The sequence below is a fragment of the Miscanthus floridulus genome, chromosome 17 (genome assembly GCF_019320115.1).
Source record: "Miscanthus floridulus cultivar M001 chromosome 17, ASM1932011v1, whole genome shotgun sequence".
Lineage (NCBI taxonomy): Eukaryota > Viridiplantae > Streptophyta > Magnoliopsida > Poales > Poaceae > Miscanthus > Miscanthus floridulus.
Genome location: NC_089596.1, coordinates 22,353,603 through 22,370,151, shown reverse-complemented (window position 1 = coordinate 22,370,151; position 16,549 = coordinate 22,353,603). Strand labels below are relative to the sequence as shown.

The 16,549-nt window shown below is 42.7% G+C and overlaps 2 protein-coding genes across 2 annotated transcripts; both read right to left on the bottom strand.

Moving 5' to 3' along the window:
- Positions 1 to 7,287: 7,287 nt before the first annotated feature.
- Positions 7,288 to 9,455, bottom strand: LOC136515404 (uncharacterized). Its single transcript, XM_066508999.1, has 2 exons — positions 9,167 to 9,455; positions 7,288 to 9,056 (listed from the first exon to the last, which is right to left on the bottom strand). Exons 1-2 carry the CDS (start codon positions 9,453 to 9,455, stop codon positions 7,288 to 7,290), a joined length of 2,058 nt encoding a protein of 685 aa, XP_066365096.1.
- An 806-nt stretch (positions 9,456 to 10,261) lies between these two features.
- LOC136516729 (uncharacterized) lies at positions 10,262 to 15,813 on the bottom strand. Its single transcript, XM_066510210.1, has 13 exons — positions 15,564 to 15,813; positions 15,342 to 15,479; positions 14,559 to 14,640; positions 14,380 to 14,456; positions 14,159 to 14,265; positions 12,961 to 13,093; positions 12,164 to 12,280; positions 11,922 to 12,013; positions 11,676 to 11,742; positions 11,473 to 11,551; positions 11,282 to 11,373; positions 10,868 to 11,011; positions 10,262 to 10,712 (listed from the first exon to the last, which is right to left on the bottom strand). The coding sequence occupies exons 1-13, from the start codon at positions 15,771 to 15,773 to the stop codon at positions 10,572 to 10,574; spliced, it is 1,479 nt and encodes a 492-aa protein (XP_066366307.1). The 5' UTR covers positions 15,774 to 15,813; the 3' UTR covers positions 10,262 to 10,571.
- Between the last annotated feature and the right edge of the window lie 736 nt (positions 15,814 to 16,549).

Sequence of the window (16,549 nt, the reverse complement as noted above, 5' to 3'; positions counted from 1 at the left end):
GAGTGTTACCTCTGTTTATTTTTACGAGGCTTTGATACGTTGCTTGTGAGGAAACCGGTTCCTCCGCAAAAAAAAAAAAAGGCCGTCCGATGTTAAACAAAAATTTATAAAATTGTATATAACTTCCCATGTTTACATCTATAGTAAATACCTAGCTCCATCACCATTAACATAATATAGAACAACTGCATAACTTTTCATAAAAGTTAATTAAACACCTTGAGCATTATTCAAAATAACCTAAATTAAAGTAGTACCCAAAGACTGCAAATTCTTTTACTGTGCCGCTAGAAAACTCCATTATACCCGTTTAAATTACATACTTGTCTATGACTAAAATATGGGAAAACAACCTAAGTTCGTTTCGATTGCAACCTTAGGTTATCAAGATTAATCTTAGGCAACCATCAAATTCTTTGATATCAGATCCATCTTCAGTACTACAGGACAAAACCCATCATGCATAGAGAATGTGCTGAGAGTGCCCCTTCCGAATTCTCACCAGATTGAAAACAAAGCGCACTGATTAGCAGCTCATGAAAGTCTAGCAGCCGTGGCTCCGTTGAAAGTTGCCGCAATTACCAACAGTAATTGTTATTATTTTCTTACATCAATGCTTCAAAGGACTTGTCATCTTATTCCAGATGTCTCCTACAGTGTATCTGTGACCTGGCTCTATTTCTCCAATTGTTAGTTATGCTACCATAGTACCACCTCTCCATGTTCACTGACTTACTTTTTTTCATTTGGTTTATTATTTGAACTCTGCTAGCTTGCAATTCACACATAAGGCCAGAGACTCCTAAGATTATAGAGGAGGTTGAAGGAAGAAAACTACCAGTGATAGTTGAGACACATGCTTCAAGCCTTAAATAATGGGAGGCTGCTAGCTCGTAGCTAGGTTCGGTCCACTGCTCCTGCACTTACATTTGTTTGCTCTCCATTAAACCTTATAATTCAATTCATTGTTATCATACTCCAAAAGTGGACTCGATCTTTGTTAAGCCGATTTTTTGCACTATCTAACCTTTTTCCAATGCTCACATATTTCAAATGTAGACTCTTTGTAAAACTGTTTTTAGCATTGTCCATTTTCCCTACGTTATTGTGGCGAGGGTGCTGAAGGTGAGCAGGTCCATTCTAGCGTAGTTATCATGGATATCACAGACAAGCCGGCACACATCGTCTCAGGCTATGGGTCAACGTCGACGTCTGTGGCACGGTAAACAATATTGTTGTGGCATATATGTGCTGTCACAAAGCTCTTGCTTGTGGTGTTGGCTGATTCATTTCAAACAGGACACTGCTACTTATAACCCAGTAGGCCGGAGGAGAATTTAAAAGGACATAGAAGGAGAAACGACATGCGAGCACAAAGTTTCCGGCCTTCCCCATCACACAACCAGGCGATGAGGAAGAAAGGTTACTTGCTGGCACCACCATGGAGGCAACTTGTCTTTGTTTTTGTGATTAACCCGTCACGTGCACATGAAAACTAGAGGGGTCGTGCATTTGGCCTCCAGCGCGAGTAGCCATGCAATAAAAGGTTGTTTGCTTCGGACCCTTGCCTCGATCGGCAACATTGACTGGCAGCTCGATCCAGCCCCGGCCTGCAGGCGTCCAAAATCGGACACATGGGAGCATTGTCTAGACTAGGCACATTTTCTAGTCCTCGAAGCAAATAGACCCTAACCGCGCACATCCTTCTAACAGGGTACGGCATGCCACTTGATTGACTAACATAGGTGACGTTCCAGATGACTCCTACTCACAGTCCACTAGTATGTTGTTCTTCTATCTCCAAAACCTTTAACAACCCCCCAACACACACACATTGTTGCACACTTGCACTAGCTTTGATGATCTACTAGACACCTAGTCACACAAGGGGATGCATATTTATAAGATCGGCAGATTTCACATGAAGCTAAGATTGCCAGCGACAGGTATGGCACAAATGTTCAAGCCATGAATAATGGAAGATTGGTAGGTGGTGCACAATTTCTGTGCTTTATTTTGCTCTCCATTAATCCATAATGATAGATTGATGATCTCATGCATCTTGTAGTACATACTATTTTAAGAGTTCTGGCATTTCAATTCAATGGCCAAACTCATGCCTTCAGAATAAACAGTACAGTATCTTTCATTGATATGTACGTTTGAGAGACGAGAGGTTGAAGGTACTTCCATAAAATTTCAATGTGTGAGTTCAAGTAGATGGATTATAGGGTGATTGATGATTCACACTTTCATAAAAGTACCACAGCTAGCTCTGCAGTTGGGCACGGTGTACATGTCCAGTCACTCGTTTCGCCAATTTGACAGTGGAATCATTAGCAAATATATATTAGCTAGGAACCCTACCAAACCATTAGAACCAGAAAGCGATCGAGTGTTAATTAAGTGAGAAACAGCAAGATCCTGGTTTCCAAATTCACTAGAAATGCTTTCTGCAGGAAAACAGAAACAGATTACCAAACAACTGGAACACTAGCAAACTGGGGCCTTCACGTGAAACACTTACAACTTCCAGCAAGACGTTTTCCTCGTCTACTTGGAGGCAGATGAGATGAACCTTGAGGCCACAACGTGCTGAAATCAACCACCACACCTATGGCTCCAGACTCATGTCGCATGTACAGATGAAACAAGTAACCAGGCCTTTCACTGATATGTACATGATTTGGTTCTACAGTTTCAAGTAGACGCCTTTCATGTGCAGGAAGGCAGCGGCCAGGCACAAAAGACTATCTCCAGGAGGACGAACGCAAGGTGCGTGCCCCATCATTTCGACTCAAAGAAGGCCTACTTCCTCTATCTCAAATTATAAGACACTTTGACATTTCTAGATTTGTACCTTTTACTATGTATCTAAACATAATATATATCTAGGTGCGTAGCAAAAGTTATGAATCTATAAAAATTAAAACGTCTTATATTTTGAAGCAGAGGGAGTAACATTCACCTGAAAGAGAAGGGGAGGTGTTTGTAAGAGTGTGTGTTTGTGTGAGCATGATGGGTGTGTTGTAATTTATTTGTTATCTCTTTTTTAATGCAATGAACGTAGTTGTCCTGCGTATTCTAAAAAAAAGAGAGAAGGGGGGGTTTCCCTTATTATGTGTAGCACTTTCTTCCTAAGAAAATAACAAGGGTAAAACCTACAGCACAAGATTTGGTATGCGCAAAATATTGGTGCAAGTGTGAGAGCATATAACAGATTTGGCAACACACAAGACATTTACCAGGTTGTTCTCAGGTGATCATCAATAAAACCCTTAAATAAGGGTGGGGAACAGCTCCAGACTATAAGTGCGTTCATGCCCATCCATTGGAATAGTATGAAGGGCTTCTTAATGTGAATAACATCAAAACCTGCAAAATAGACGGAGCCTATGTAATAGGATGCATCTGAACCCTCTTGCTAGTATCAAGCATTTCCTTCTAATAATCTAGTTTGTTACAAACTCGCCTCTTTTCCACGACGTGCCCTGTGTGTGTAGCGATGTTCGCCATGGCGCACATGCATGAAGCGAACAACCCAGGCTGCATCGTGGACCAAGCATGCATTTAGCCACGCGCCTCCCTTAGCCTAGCTGATGCAAAACAGAAACAAAGGGTACATGCACAACAGTTTATTCAACAAGCGGTATGGTCACCAAGTGCAACATGGCAACCGTGCGCGCCCCTGTTCTTGCGGCGCCATATGTCATGACGGCCTGCTGGCAAGATCCATGACACAGTGCTCGCATCGCCGCTCATCCGTGTGCCGCCACCTACGGCTTCAGGTATAGCAGACCTGACGACACGCGACATGGCGAGGATACCCAGCACGCTTGCGGGACATGGCGTCAGGCAGTTACCAGCTCCAGGGCACCAGCTATGAGCTCCCTGTAGCTTGATTATTTTTCTCCTACATTCTGCATCGTAGGTAACGTTGTTCCAGATGCCTCCTACTCACAGTGAGCTTTGTTGTTCTTCGATCGCCCAAACTTTCACTATGTCTCTCCCCATACTATGTTGCACTGATTTGAAGCCACTCGCTAGCAGCCACACACACAAGGCTACTTATAAGTAGGAGTCATGAAACAGTATTTTTCTCTCACAATATTTCAGCATAAGTCAAATTTCAGCATAAACGAACAGGGTGTTAGGCTCTTAGCGTCGCACTGACTGACCTTTGCCATTCATTGTATTATTTCAAGTGTGTATAGCCATTATATTTGCTGCCTATCAACCTGTCTAATTGATGATAAAAACCAAACTATTCTCATGCAATAGGATGCATCTGAACCCTCTTGCTAGTAGCAAGAATTGCCTTCTAATAATCTACTCCCTCCACTCTAAATTGTAAGATGTTTTGGTTTTTTGTAGATACTAGTACAAATGCACGTGCGCCACGCACGTGGCTATAAGAATATTTCAGTCTAATGTTGTACCTGTACTAATTTCGTTTAATTGCTTTATTGATGAAGCCGCAACCGTAAGATTGCATTGTTCAACACAAGCAGCAGCAGAGCATCCAGCGCTACGTACTTATAACCGTGAGCTTCAACTTCAAGTTGGCCCGAGCACAAAGTTTCCGGCCTTCCCCATCACACAACCAGGCGACCAAGAAGTTGTCACGATTTGGAGATAACTAGAATGTTTTGCCGGCGTACTCGCACGACGAGGAGCACGGCGGCGCCGCCTCTGAAGCAGGACTGCACGAGAAGGAAGAAGACTTAGGGAATTTTAGGTTTATTCTTCGCTGTCCACCCATCCTCCCACACAGCGAGTTTAAGTTCGGAGTCACGAAAGAAATGGGCCAAGCCCAGTAGATACACCCTTGCGGCTCGCAGGCCGACTTACAGACCGGTACAGCTAGTGTAGCCCATATCTAAGCATAGCCAGAGGCCTGTTCGTGACATCTCCCCCTCCTTAAGTTACAGCGCGCCCCCGCGATGCAGAAGGAGAAGACTGAAGCAACGACGCCGGTACAGAAGTGACATGCTCCCAGGTAGCCCAATGCACTAGACAGGATTCACGCTGCAACAAAACCACCGGCACCACCCGGTGACCCACCAGATGAAGACGCTCATCCAGTGCCTGGGACGATGGAAGCCCTTCCAGCATGTAGAGAAGTTGAAGCTCGTCATCAGTCGACAGGGTGGTGTTTGGAGGTAGAGCCTTCTTTAACTGTGAAACATGCAAAACAGGATGAATTTGACTAGTAGCAGGTAACTGAAGCTTGTAGGCAACTTTACCCACAGTTTGGAGCACCAGATATGGTCCGAAATACTTGTAACTCAATTTCTGGTTGGTACGACGGGCAACAGATTGTTGGATGTAGGGTTACAGCTTGACATACACCCAATCACCAACAGCGAAGGTTCTTTCTTGACGATTCTTGTCAGCTTGATGTTTCATGCGCTGTTGGGCTCGAGCCAGATTGTGTTGGATATGCTGCAACATTGTATTATGGGACTGGAGCCAATCCTCCAAATCAGGAGTTGAACAAGCATCTGTAAGTGTAATGCCAAAGTGCTTGGGCAGGTACCCGTATAAGGCCTCAAAGGGAGTGTGACCATGGGCAGAGTGGTATGTGGTATTATACCAAAACTCAGCTAAAGGAACCCACTGAGCCCATTTGTGAGGACAGGAGTGCACCATGCAACGAAGATAGGTTTCTAGGCACTAGTTCAAGCGTTCCGTTTGACCGTCGGTCTGTGGATGATAGGCCGAGCTCATGTTGAGTGTAGTGCCAGTAAGTTTGAAGAGCTCTTGCCATAGGGCACTGGTGAAGATGCGATCTCTATCTAAGATGATCACAGATGGCATGTCGTGTAATTTGTAGACATTGGAAATAAAGGTTTGAGCAACAGAGAGGGCAGTGTATGGATGGCTGAGACATATAAAGTGGGCATATTTGGTCAGTTTGTCGACAACCACCAAGATAGTATCAAAGTGCTTGGACTTGGGTAGACCTTCTATGAAATCAAGGCTAACAGTGTGCCAAGCGTGTTGGGGGACAGGCAATGGTTGCAATAAACCCGGCAAACGATAATGTTCAGGTTTAGCCTGGGCACATACCTCGTAAGTGTTGACGTAGTCAGTGATAGACTGCTTCAAATTGGGCCAGGCAAACAGGGCCCAAACCTTGTTATAAGTGGCAGTAATACCACTGTGTCCTCCTAGGCCACTAGAATGGAGTGCCAGTAACACTGCCCGGTGTGCTTCTATGTGATTGCCGAGCCAAATTCTGTTTTTATACTTGATGAGACCATCGGGTAGTGAGAAGCCTTTATCATTTGACCTAGTAATGTTGAGTTCTACGAGCAGTTGCTTGGTTTGATCGTCCTTGGTATAACCTTCCACTATGATCTCCAGACATCTGGGTGTACTGGTAGATATGGCTGCGACTGTGCTAGGTTCAGCTTGCCAGGATAAGGCATTAGCAGCCTTGTTTTCTAACCCTTTCTTGTACAATATCTTGTATTGCAGACCAAGAAGCTTGAGGAAGGCTTTGTGCTGCATCCCTTCTTGTAGCTTTTGTTCTCCCAAGTGGATCAGACTTTTATGATCAGTGGCTATAGTGAACTCTTGGTGTTGCAAATAAGATTTCCATTTGGTAACTGCCAAGATTACTGCCATGCATTCTTTTTCGTATGTAGATAGTCCATGAGCTTTGGGTCCAAGTGCCTTGCTAATATAAGCCATAGGGTGGTTGTCCTGGGAAAGCACAACACCAATGCCTGCGGAGGAAGCGCATCTGTCTCGATTGTAAATCGCTTGTTGAAATTTGGTAACACCAGGACAAGGGCAGAGATCAAGGCCCGCTTGAGAGCATCAAAACTCGCTTGTAGTTGGGGGTCCAGTGAAAGAGAACATCCTTCTTGAGAAGATCAGTTAATGGTCTACTGATCAAGCCATAATTCTTGATAAATTTGCGGTAGTAACCTGATAACCCGAGGAAACCTCGTAGATGCTTGAGATCTGTTGGAGTGGGCCAAGTGGCCACTGCTTCAATTTTCTTGGGGTCTGTGGCCACTCCTTGGGCACTGATGATGTGTCCCAAATACTTCAAATTCTGTTGGGTAAATGAGCACTTGGATCTCTTGAGTAAGAATTGGTGCTGCTGGAGGATATTGAAAACCTCTTGCAAATGTTCCAAGTGGGCTTCGAGCGTTGGACTGTAGATCAAGATGTCATCCACAAACACCAGTACACACTTGCGAAGCAGAGGCTTGAAAATGGTGTTCATTAGAGCTTGAAATGTTGCAGGAGCGTTGGTGAGCCCAAAGGGCATCACCCGAAATTCTCAATGCCCACTATGAGTTTTAAATGTTGTTTTCTCTTCATCAGTTGGTTGCAGTCTGATTTGATGATAGCCGGAGCGCATATCCAGTTTTGTGAACCAGGCTGCTCCATTGAGTTCATCCAAGAGTTAGTCAACAACTGGGAGGGATACTTGTCCTTCACAGTGATGTTGTTCAGCTGCCTGTAATCCACACAGAAACGCCAGCTGCCATCTTTCTTCTTCACCAAAATAACTGGGGAGGCAAAGGGGCTATGACTGGGTTTGATAATTCCATTGGTTAGCATTTCCTGGATTTGGCGCTCAATTTTATCTTTCTGGGAAGGTGAATATCTATAAGGCTTTATGTTTACAGGTTTGACACCTGGAAGTAATTGGATGTGGTGATCAAATGCTCGTGGTGGTGGAAGGGAATCAGGTTCTTTGAAAAGGTGGGCATGGCTGTCAACCAGAGTCTGGATTGGTGCAGGAGTGGATTCAGTGGATGGGTTGGGTTGGGTTTGACATAGATGAATCATTTGAGCTACTCCCCCTTTCTTGAGCAGACCCTTAAGTTTCCTTGCTTTTAGCTTGTGACAGCTAGACAGTTTGTCCTTAACTCGCTTTAGACTGATTCTCTGCCCAGCATACGTGAACCGCAATAATTTTCTCTTCCAGTGGATCCACATGGGACTAAATCTCTCTAGCCAATCCATACCTAACACCATGTCATAGTAAGGTAATGGAAGAATTCTGACATTCGTGGAGAAAGTATGACCCTGTGTCCACCAAGTAAAGTTGAGAACCTGCTGCTGACTCAGAAGCTTTTCACCATTGGACACTGTGACATATATAGGAGGAGCTGATGTAAGAGCACACTGTAAGGTGTCAGCGGTCTTCTCACTGAGGAAAGAGCTGGAACTGCCCGAGTCAATCAGAATAAGAATTTCTTGACTATTAACCATCCCAGTGATTTTGATTGTTTTCCTGCCCTGCACACCCACCGTTGCAGCTTGAGACAAGGAAAATACCTCGTCATTGCTGGATTCATCATAGGTAGGCTCAGATTTGATGGCTTCTGGAAAAATTTCCATGACTTCCTCTAAGACATGTAATGACACTTTCTCAGGGCATTTATGATTCCTGCCCCATTTCTCTCCACACTTCATGCATAAGCCTTGGGCACGACGCTGAGCTCTGAGTGTGGTCCATTTGTCTTCCCACTTGGGTTTAGCTTCTTCAGCTGGTGGGGCGCCCAGAACACCAGGTAGTGCTGCTTGAGGTGGCTTGCCTTGATACTTGTTGTAGTCGCGATAATGGCGCTTGCCAAAATGCTTGGGTTGAGATTCCAACACGTCGGCCTGCATTAGAGCTAGTGACAAAGCCACATCAATTGTTCTCGGCTTATGTAAAACAATAGCAGCTCTTATGTCAGGATGCAATCCTTGGAGAAATTTGCTAACAAAGAAAACATCATCTAAATTATTGTTATGCACCAGCACTTTATGCATGATAGTTTGGAATCTATCATAATAGTCCTGAACATCAGAGGTTTGCTTAATGCTCAGTAGTTCCAGCATAGAGTTGTGATAGAGATCTTTGCCAAATTTAGACTCAATAGCAATACAGAGTTCAACCCAGTTATCCACCCCATGCTGTGCTTCATAGGTTTGTAACCATAAAGCAGCATGCCCTTTGAAATGGAGGGTGCCATACTGAGCCCAGCGATGCACCGGGACATTGAACATGTCAAAGTATTTTTCTGCTTTTTCTTTCCGGACTTTTGGATGAGACCCATCAAATTTGGGAAACTAGACCTTAGGCAAACGACCTTCATTGTGTGTAGGCGCATTATGATAATGAACTGGGGAATTGGGGTGGATGACTTACCATTGGCCAGGGGATGGGTGAGGATCAGAGTCCCCCCATCATTCCCCTGTGGTGATGTTGCAGCGCCGTGGCCCATGGCCCGCCCCTCTTCCTCGCGCTTCGGGGCCGATGGCGGAGCGTTGTTCGCTTCCAACGCCTCCACGCGCGACGTGAGAGTCTTGATCTCCTTGGTTAGCTCGGTGGAGAAGTGATCGACTTTAGGACGCCAACGATTGAAGGTCTCCATGAGCAGGAGCATGGACTTCATCTGCGCACCGAGCGCGTCGAGTTTTTCCTCTGCGGTCGCCATTCGGGCGGTGAGGGTTGGTGGAGCGGTATACAACTTAATTGGCTAACAGAGATGACGTTCCAGATGAACCCTACTCGCAATCCACTACTATGTTGTTCTTCTATCTTCAAAACCTTTAACAACGACCCCACAACACACACACACATTGTTGCGCACTTGCACTAGCGTTGATGATCTACTAGACACCTAGTCACACAAGGGATGCATATTTATAGGATCGGCAGATTTCACATGAAGCTATGATTGCCAGTGACAAGTATGGCACAGGTGTTCAAGCCCTGTTCGTTTCGCTGAAATTTGGCTTGTGTTGCTACTTATGCTAATTTGTTGCGAAAGAAAAACACTATTCGCTAAAAAGTACCGCTGACATTGCTTTATTATATTATTGGTCCTGTTCTATGCTTTATTATATTTTTGCTCTCCATTAATCCATAGATGATAGATGCATGATCTGCAGGATCTTGTAGGACAAAATATTTTAAGAGTTCTGGCATTTCAATTCAATGGCCAAACTCATGCCTTCAAAATAAACAGTACAGTATCTTTCATTGATATGTACGTTTGAGAGACGAGAGCTTGAAGGTACTTCCATAAAATTTCATTGTGTGAGTTGAAGTAGATGGATTATAGGGTGATTGATGGTTCACACTTTCATAAAAGTACCACAGCTAGCTCTGCAGTTGGCATGGTGTACATGTCCAGTCACTCATTTCGCCAATTTGACCGTGGAATCATTAGCAAATATATTAGGAACCCTACCAAACCATTAGAATCAGAAAGCGATCGAGTGTTAAGTGAGAAACAGCTGGTTTCCAAATTCACTAGAAATGCCTTCTGCTGGGAAACAGAAACAGTTTACCAAACAACTGGAACATTATCAAACTGGGCCTTCACGTGGTGAAACACTTACGACTCCCAGCAAGATGTTTTTCTCGTCTACATGGAGGCAGATGAGAATGAGATGGACCTTGAGGCCACAACGTGCTGAAATCAACCACTACACCTATGGTTCCAGACTCACGTCGCATTTACAGACGAAACTGGGTAACCAGGCCTTTCACCTATATGTGCATGTTGGCAGTTCGGTTCCATCAGAGAAGTTTCGGTGATTTGGTTCTACAGTTTCAAGTAGACGCCTTTCATGTGCAGGAAGCCAGCGGCCAAGCACCAAAAGACTATCTCCAGGAGGACGAACGCCAAGGTGCCCCATCGTTTCGACTGGAAGACGGCCTGGAGCAGAGATTCAGTAACATCCACCTGAAAGAGAAGGGGAGGTTTCCCGTAATATGTTTAGCACTTTTTTCCTGAGAAAATAGCAAGGATAAAACCTACACCGCAAGATTTGGTATGCGCAAAATATTGGTGCAAGTGTGAGAACATATAACAGATTTGGCAACACACGAGACATTTACCAGGTTGTTCTCAGGTGACCGCCAATAAAACCCTTGAATAAGGGTGGGGAACAGCTCGCAAGCAGCTAGAACATAGACTATAAGTGCGTTCATGCCCATCCACTGGAATAGTACGAAGGGCTTCTTAATATGAATAACATCAACCTGCAAAATATACAGAGCCTTTGTAATAGGATGCATCTGAACCATCTGGTAGTAGCAAGTATTGCCTTCTAATAATATATTAGTTTGTTAGAGTACGATGCATAGACTTTATACAAAGTAATGTAAGGACACAAATAGTCATACGAAAACAAGGACTACAAAAAAATGATATCAAGAATAACATGCTGTTCTTTAGTAATAATATCCAGAGATGGTTCAGCACTCGCAATTTAACAAACAAAATTGAGATTATTAGAATATAAAACTTACTATGTAGTACAACAGCAGCAACAAGAACCCAGATACTCCTCCAGTGAGTAGCATGTAGCTCACTGTATACAAAGGCTTGCTGAAAGGCATGCCTTAAAACCAGCATATGCATGTATGTGAGACCCAGAAACTGAAGGATTGGTTAAAATCATAAAATTATGCATGACAGATTCTTGCAAATATGTGGTTACCTAATAATAGCACTAAAAACGCAGAGATCGTCAGCACCACAGAAGCTAGCAGCCATATTAGCATTCGCTTTGAATGATTCTGCAGCAGAAGCAAGGTTGATTTGGAAATGACATTCCGTAACACAATTTTATTTTGTTCAATACTAAAGGGTTCTTACAGATAAGCATATGGTTTAGAAGGTACTGCATTTCAAGTGGCATACCTTGCAATGAATTAAAACATGTCCAAAGAACAAACCAACAAAGCAAGTAACCGCAGCCATCAGCGTACTGCAAAATCAAAATGGGACGTTACCCTGATTTGCCTTCAATAGATGTGCTTAGCTAATTTTGGTTAGGGCAAGGAACAAAGTATGGTTCATGTAGGATTAGATGTTTTTTTCTCCTTGAATGGGCCATATGTTTATTTTACAGAGCAACAGATGACAACAGAATGTAGACATAACTACCTTAATAAACCCTCGGGATCAAATGGAGCCAAGCACCAATCTGGTGCATTCGGAGGAAGTGGTCCATAATCAGGAGAATTAATACTGCATTCCTATGGGATGAAATTAAAAGGAAAAAAGAAGATAAGTTATGCTTAGGATATGGTATTATGAAGTTTCTGTCCTATAAAAATTTAATGACTTTTGAGTGAAGACTGAAGAAGAGTAAAAAGTAAACATCAGTCCATTTCTTGAATGAAGACCTTTGTCCTTTTGTAGACTGGGTTCTTGTACAGGTGATTTTCACCAAGCAAAACTCGATCTACCAAGCCAACTGCATTGCAAGGTGGTCCAAGACTACCTCTGACTCCACATTGGATCTGCAAATTACCAAAAACAAGTGCAACAAGGTAAGTGCTATGATTAGTAATTTGGCAGTAAAAATAAAGGGAGTAGTGGAAAAAGCTTTCAACTACTCAATGGATTATAATCACATTTCTCCCCTAGGTTTTCTGTTTTCAAACCCGCAAACAACTGGTGGCTCCCAAAAATGCTGGTTGGAACTGGCACTTAGAAAACCTGCTGATCTTTTCTAATTTACACTTCAACTAAGTTCAAATTTCTAACTTCCACGTGATTACTGGCAGGGAACTCTTTCTAAGTTTATTGGTAACTGCCTAGGTTCTCAATCCCTTTCCAATCCTAAAAAGCATTTTTAGTGTAACTTCCCACACAAAAACAGTATCAACACAGTGAATGCTAAAATTTGAATCTTAAAATACACCAACTACTTTTGCAGATGTAAGTACAAAAAAAATTAGCTAATCAGTCAACACAAATGGTGCCAAAGCATAGTAGGTGGAGAATACATCAACCGGAAATAGCTGAATTACAGCAGCTTGAGTACATCTCATCCTTTCAAACATATATACAAATGTAATCATCATGTTATTAAAGCTTTGAAAATTATATACAGTATCGAAAGCCGAAAATGTTGTCTCACATAAGACAATTCTCCATTATACAAGTAATTAGAATAAACCAAAGATTCTCTTCTTACCATCTTTGTTTCAATTGAATTGCTTGGGATTGAAAGGGTTGAATTGCTAGTTTGAATTTCAAATTCCCAGTTTGAAACATAAAGGCCAAATACCAAGGCAACATAAAGTACTGTAATAGCTATGGCCATGAACCTTCAGAAGATAAACAAATGTCAGTATTCGTATTAATACATTTTGGTTTTCATAATAAATTCTGAGGTATTCACACAACTAAACTCATATGCAGTACACCCAAACTACAAAGCTCTTATAAGTTGCGGCTAACTGGCTATACAGCTAAATCTTATGTAAACACCGCAGTTTGAACATAACATACATAAGGACTGCTGGAAGTGACATAACTCACTCACTCTCTCTCTCTCACACACACACACAAAGTAGTCACACGGCTGAAGGCTTGTTGTTGCTGCTGCAATAGCAGTGGCGGAGTGTGCAGAGAAAACAAGCAGGGGCTAAAATTTTTTTCAATGGCAATCATAACTGGTAGCAGCCATAGATGGAGTACTACTAGGCTCTTGTGTTTGTTTCACAGAGCAATATAGTGAGAATAGTACTATATGCAGTAATAAAACATGCAAGAAAGGGGGGGGGGGGGGGGGGGGGGGGGGGGGGGGGGGGTGCAAGAGCCCAGGGGTTCGCCTCTACAAGGCTCCGCCCGTGTGCAATAGCTTACTTACTCATTTACATAGTTGCATATGCATACGAAGTATGGGTCGGTTTGTGTGTGAAGTATGAACTTACCTAGTGCAAGTTGACTGTTGTTCTGCAATCAACAGTCTACAGCTACTGACATAGTTGCAGGATAAGCCTGAAATACTAGCATGCTAGCTAACGAACACTAGAAGTCTACCGAAAGGTCCAGACTACTATTTGGCTGCTTGATTTTCATCCTTACAAGAGAAGTTGATATGGAGTTGCAGACTTCATGCACAAGACTCTGTCATGGTCCAGAATTTCAAAGCTTGCATAAATAAAGGATAGCATTCCTAACAGATAACTAGACAGGTTGTTCTGAGTTATAGAAAAGATAACTTGATGGCAAAGTTCACTTTACTGAACCAAGGGAAATAATCATAGTGAAGAACTAGGACAGAAGTTCAAGTGTACATTACTGAAATGGTGAATAAGGATTTGTAAAAAAATAAAAACACAGAAACAATCTTTTTCCAAATTTAAATGCTGCCCATATTGACTAACCACTCCATGAAGTATTTCTTCACAAATGATACAGATGAATCCACCAAATTATTGTTGACAAGCCAAATCTCTGACATTGCTGCTACAAAGTATCCAACAGCTATCCTCTACGAGTACAAGAAGCATGATAGCAATAAGAAATCAAAAGTTTCAAACATTACGTGAATAGAAAAGAAATGGAATACACCAACTTAGATAAATAGACTTGTTTTATTTATCACCTGCAGCACACCTAGCCATCGAATATGATCCAAATCGACACCATAAGTTAGTTTGTGTCGTCCATGAATGTATCCTCCTACAAGTACAAAAGAACACAAGGATAAACTCCAACCTGATAGGAATCCCACAAAATGGGTCGACGAGAGGTACTTGGCAAAGAACTAGCGATAAGTATAACCTTGCAAAATCACACCCAATATGAAAAGTTTTGAAGCCCGAATTGCACCCTTCTTAGTTGCAGCTGTCTTGTTTGGCATTTTCTGCAGTCCAACATCTGCAACTGTCAGAGGTTATTTTTATCCTAATAAATGATTACATTGTGCACCAAGCACCAACCATCCAAGGAAGATATACAAACAAACTGTATTCTGGACAGAGCACAACAGATGTAAAGAGTAATGTTTGTTCCTAGCAGCTAAAGTGTAATGTGAAATCTTACATCATACTTCATCTACAAAGTAGAACTAGCATCCCTCTTATATCCAATGATCATGCATCGCATCTTTTCAATGGTAACCATATTATTGTTTTTAGCATAGGAGCAGCAAGAGAAATGGTTTACAGAATTTCAAGTTAATGAGGTAGCCAAAGTCAACAGATTTCACCAAGGATGTTTTCAATAATCCATTGCCCTGGAAAGTAAGATATGTCTGCAAGTATCTAGCCTTTATACTCAGAAAAAGTGTTGACTTCGCCATTTGGCAGTCGCAGACCTCAACAAGTCCTCTCAAATTTCCCCTTCCATTTGAGGGGCAATTGAATAGCTCAAGCCCTCTCAAATTTCCCCTTCCATTTGAGGGGCAATCGAATAGTTCAACAAATTCCCAACCCATATGGTGGCATCAATTCGCAGCAGCTAGGGTTCAGGATAATAAATCCAAAGATCCAACATTCTATACAGATTGGTTGCTTCATTCATACTGTGCTCGAGCAGCTAGTAGTTAGTAGTTCAGCATACTACCTTGAAGACGAGTGCGGCGGAGACGCCGATGATGAAGAGGAAGGCGGGCATGACGAAATCCGCGACCGTAACCCCGAACCACGGCGCGTGGTTGATGCCCGGCCACGCCCCGCCGGCGTCGTCCACGAGTATCATCATCTGCGCACGCAACCAGAGTCCACGCCTGAATTTCGGAGCCGCCGAGCAAAGAACCAGCATGGTCTGGATAAAATTTCCACTCACGGCGACGGTGAAGCCGCGGAACACGTCGAGCGAGACCACTCTCTCCGGCTTCCGCTGCTCCTCGGGCTGCGCCGCCGCAGCATCCAGAGGCGGATGCTGAGGGGACGGGGGGTCAGTGTAGGGGTGGATCTCTTCGGTCGGGGAGAGCAGGGGGCGGCGGCGGTCGGAGTCGTCACCGTCGCCGGCGATGGCGACGACGGTGTCGTCCATTTTTGGAATTGGATCTTCTCGCACCGTGCGGGATAGTGATGTGTTAAAGGAACTTATAGTAACCCCCACCGGCGGTTTTTCAGCGGCTTACGTCGTGTTTGGTACAGTAACAGCGCGTTTGCTACAGTCGGTCTGTTCGGTTGGCTGGTTCGTGAAGAAGTACTGCTGGCTGGTTTGTGTGAGAAAAAAATACTGTTTCGGCTGAAAATTTACGATCGTTTACGACAAGCCACAGCCAAACGAACAGGCTGAGTGCCCGTGTTTTGAATTTCCTTTTTTTTATTTATTTTCGGTGAATTTTTTTAAAAATCATAGTAAATCATAGAAAAATCTAATTTTATTAGACTCCACATGAGTAAATCTACACAGTGAATATATAATCCAGTATGCTTTAGTACAAATTTTTTTTTTGTAGCTTTAGATTAATTATAAAATCTAATTTTGTCTGTAATTAATTAAAATTTATCTATAACTAAGTTATACATAATCCAATGAGTACGAAATTTTTACTATAGTTCAAGCATACAATAATTAGCGTACCATAAAAATTTTACCATAATTGAACCATAGAAGCTGCAGCTATGAATTATTCCAATTAATTACAGATAAAATTAGATTTTCCAATTAATCTAAGGCTACAGTAAAAAATTTGTACTAAAGTATACCGTATTATATATTCACTATGTAGATCTACTCATGTGGAGTCCAATAAAATTAGATTTTTCATTTTATGATTTTTTATGATTTACTATGATTTTTTAAAAATTCACAAAAAA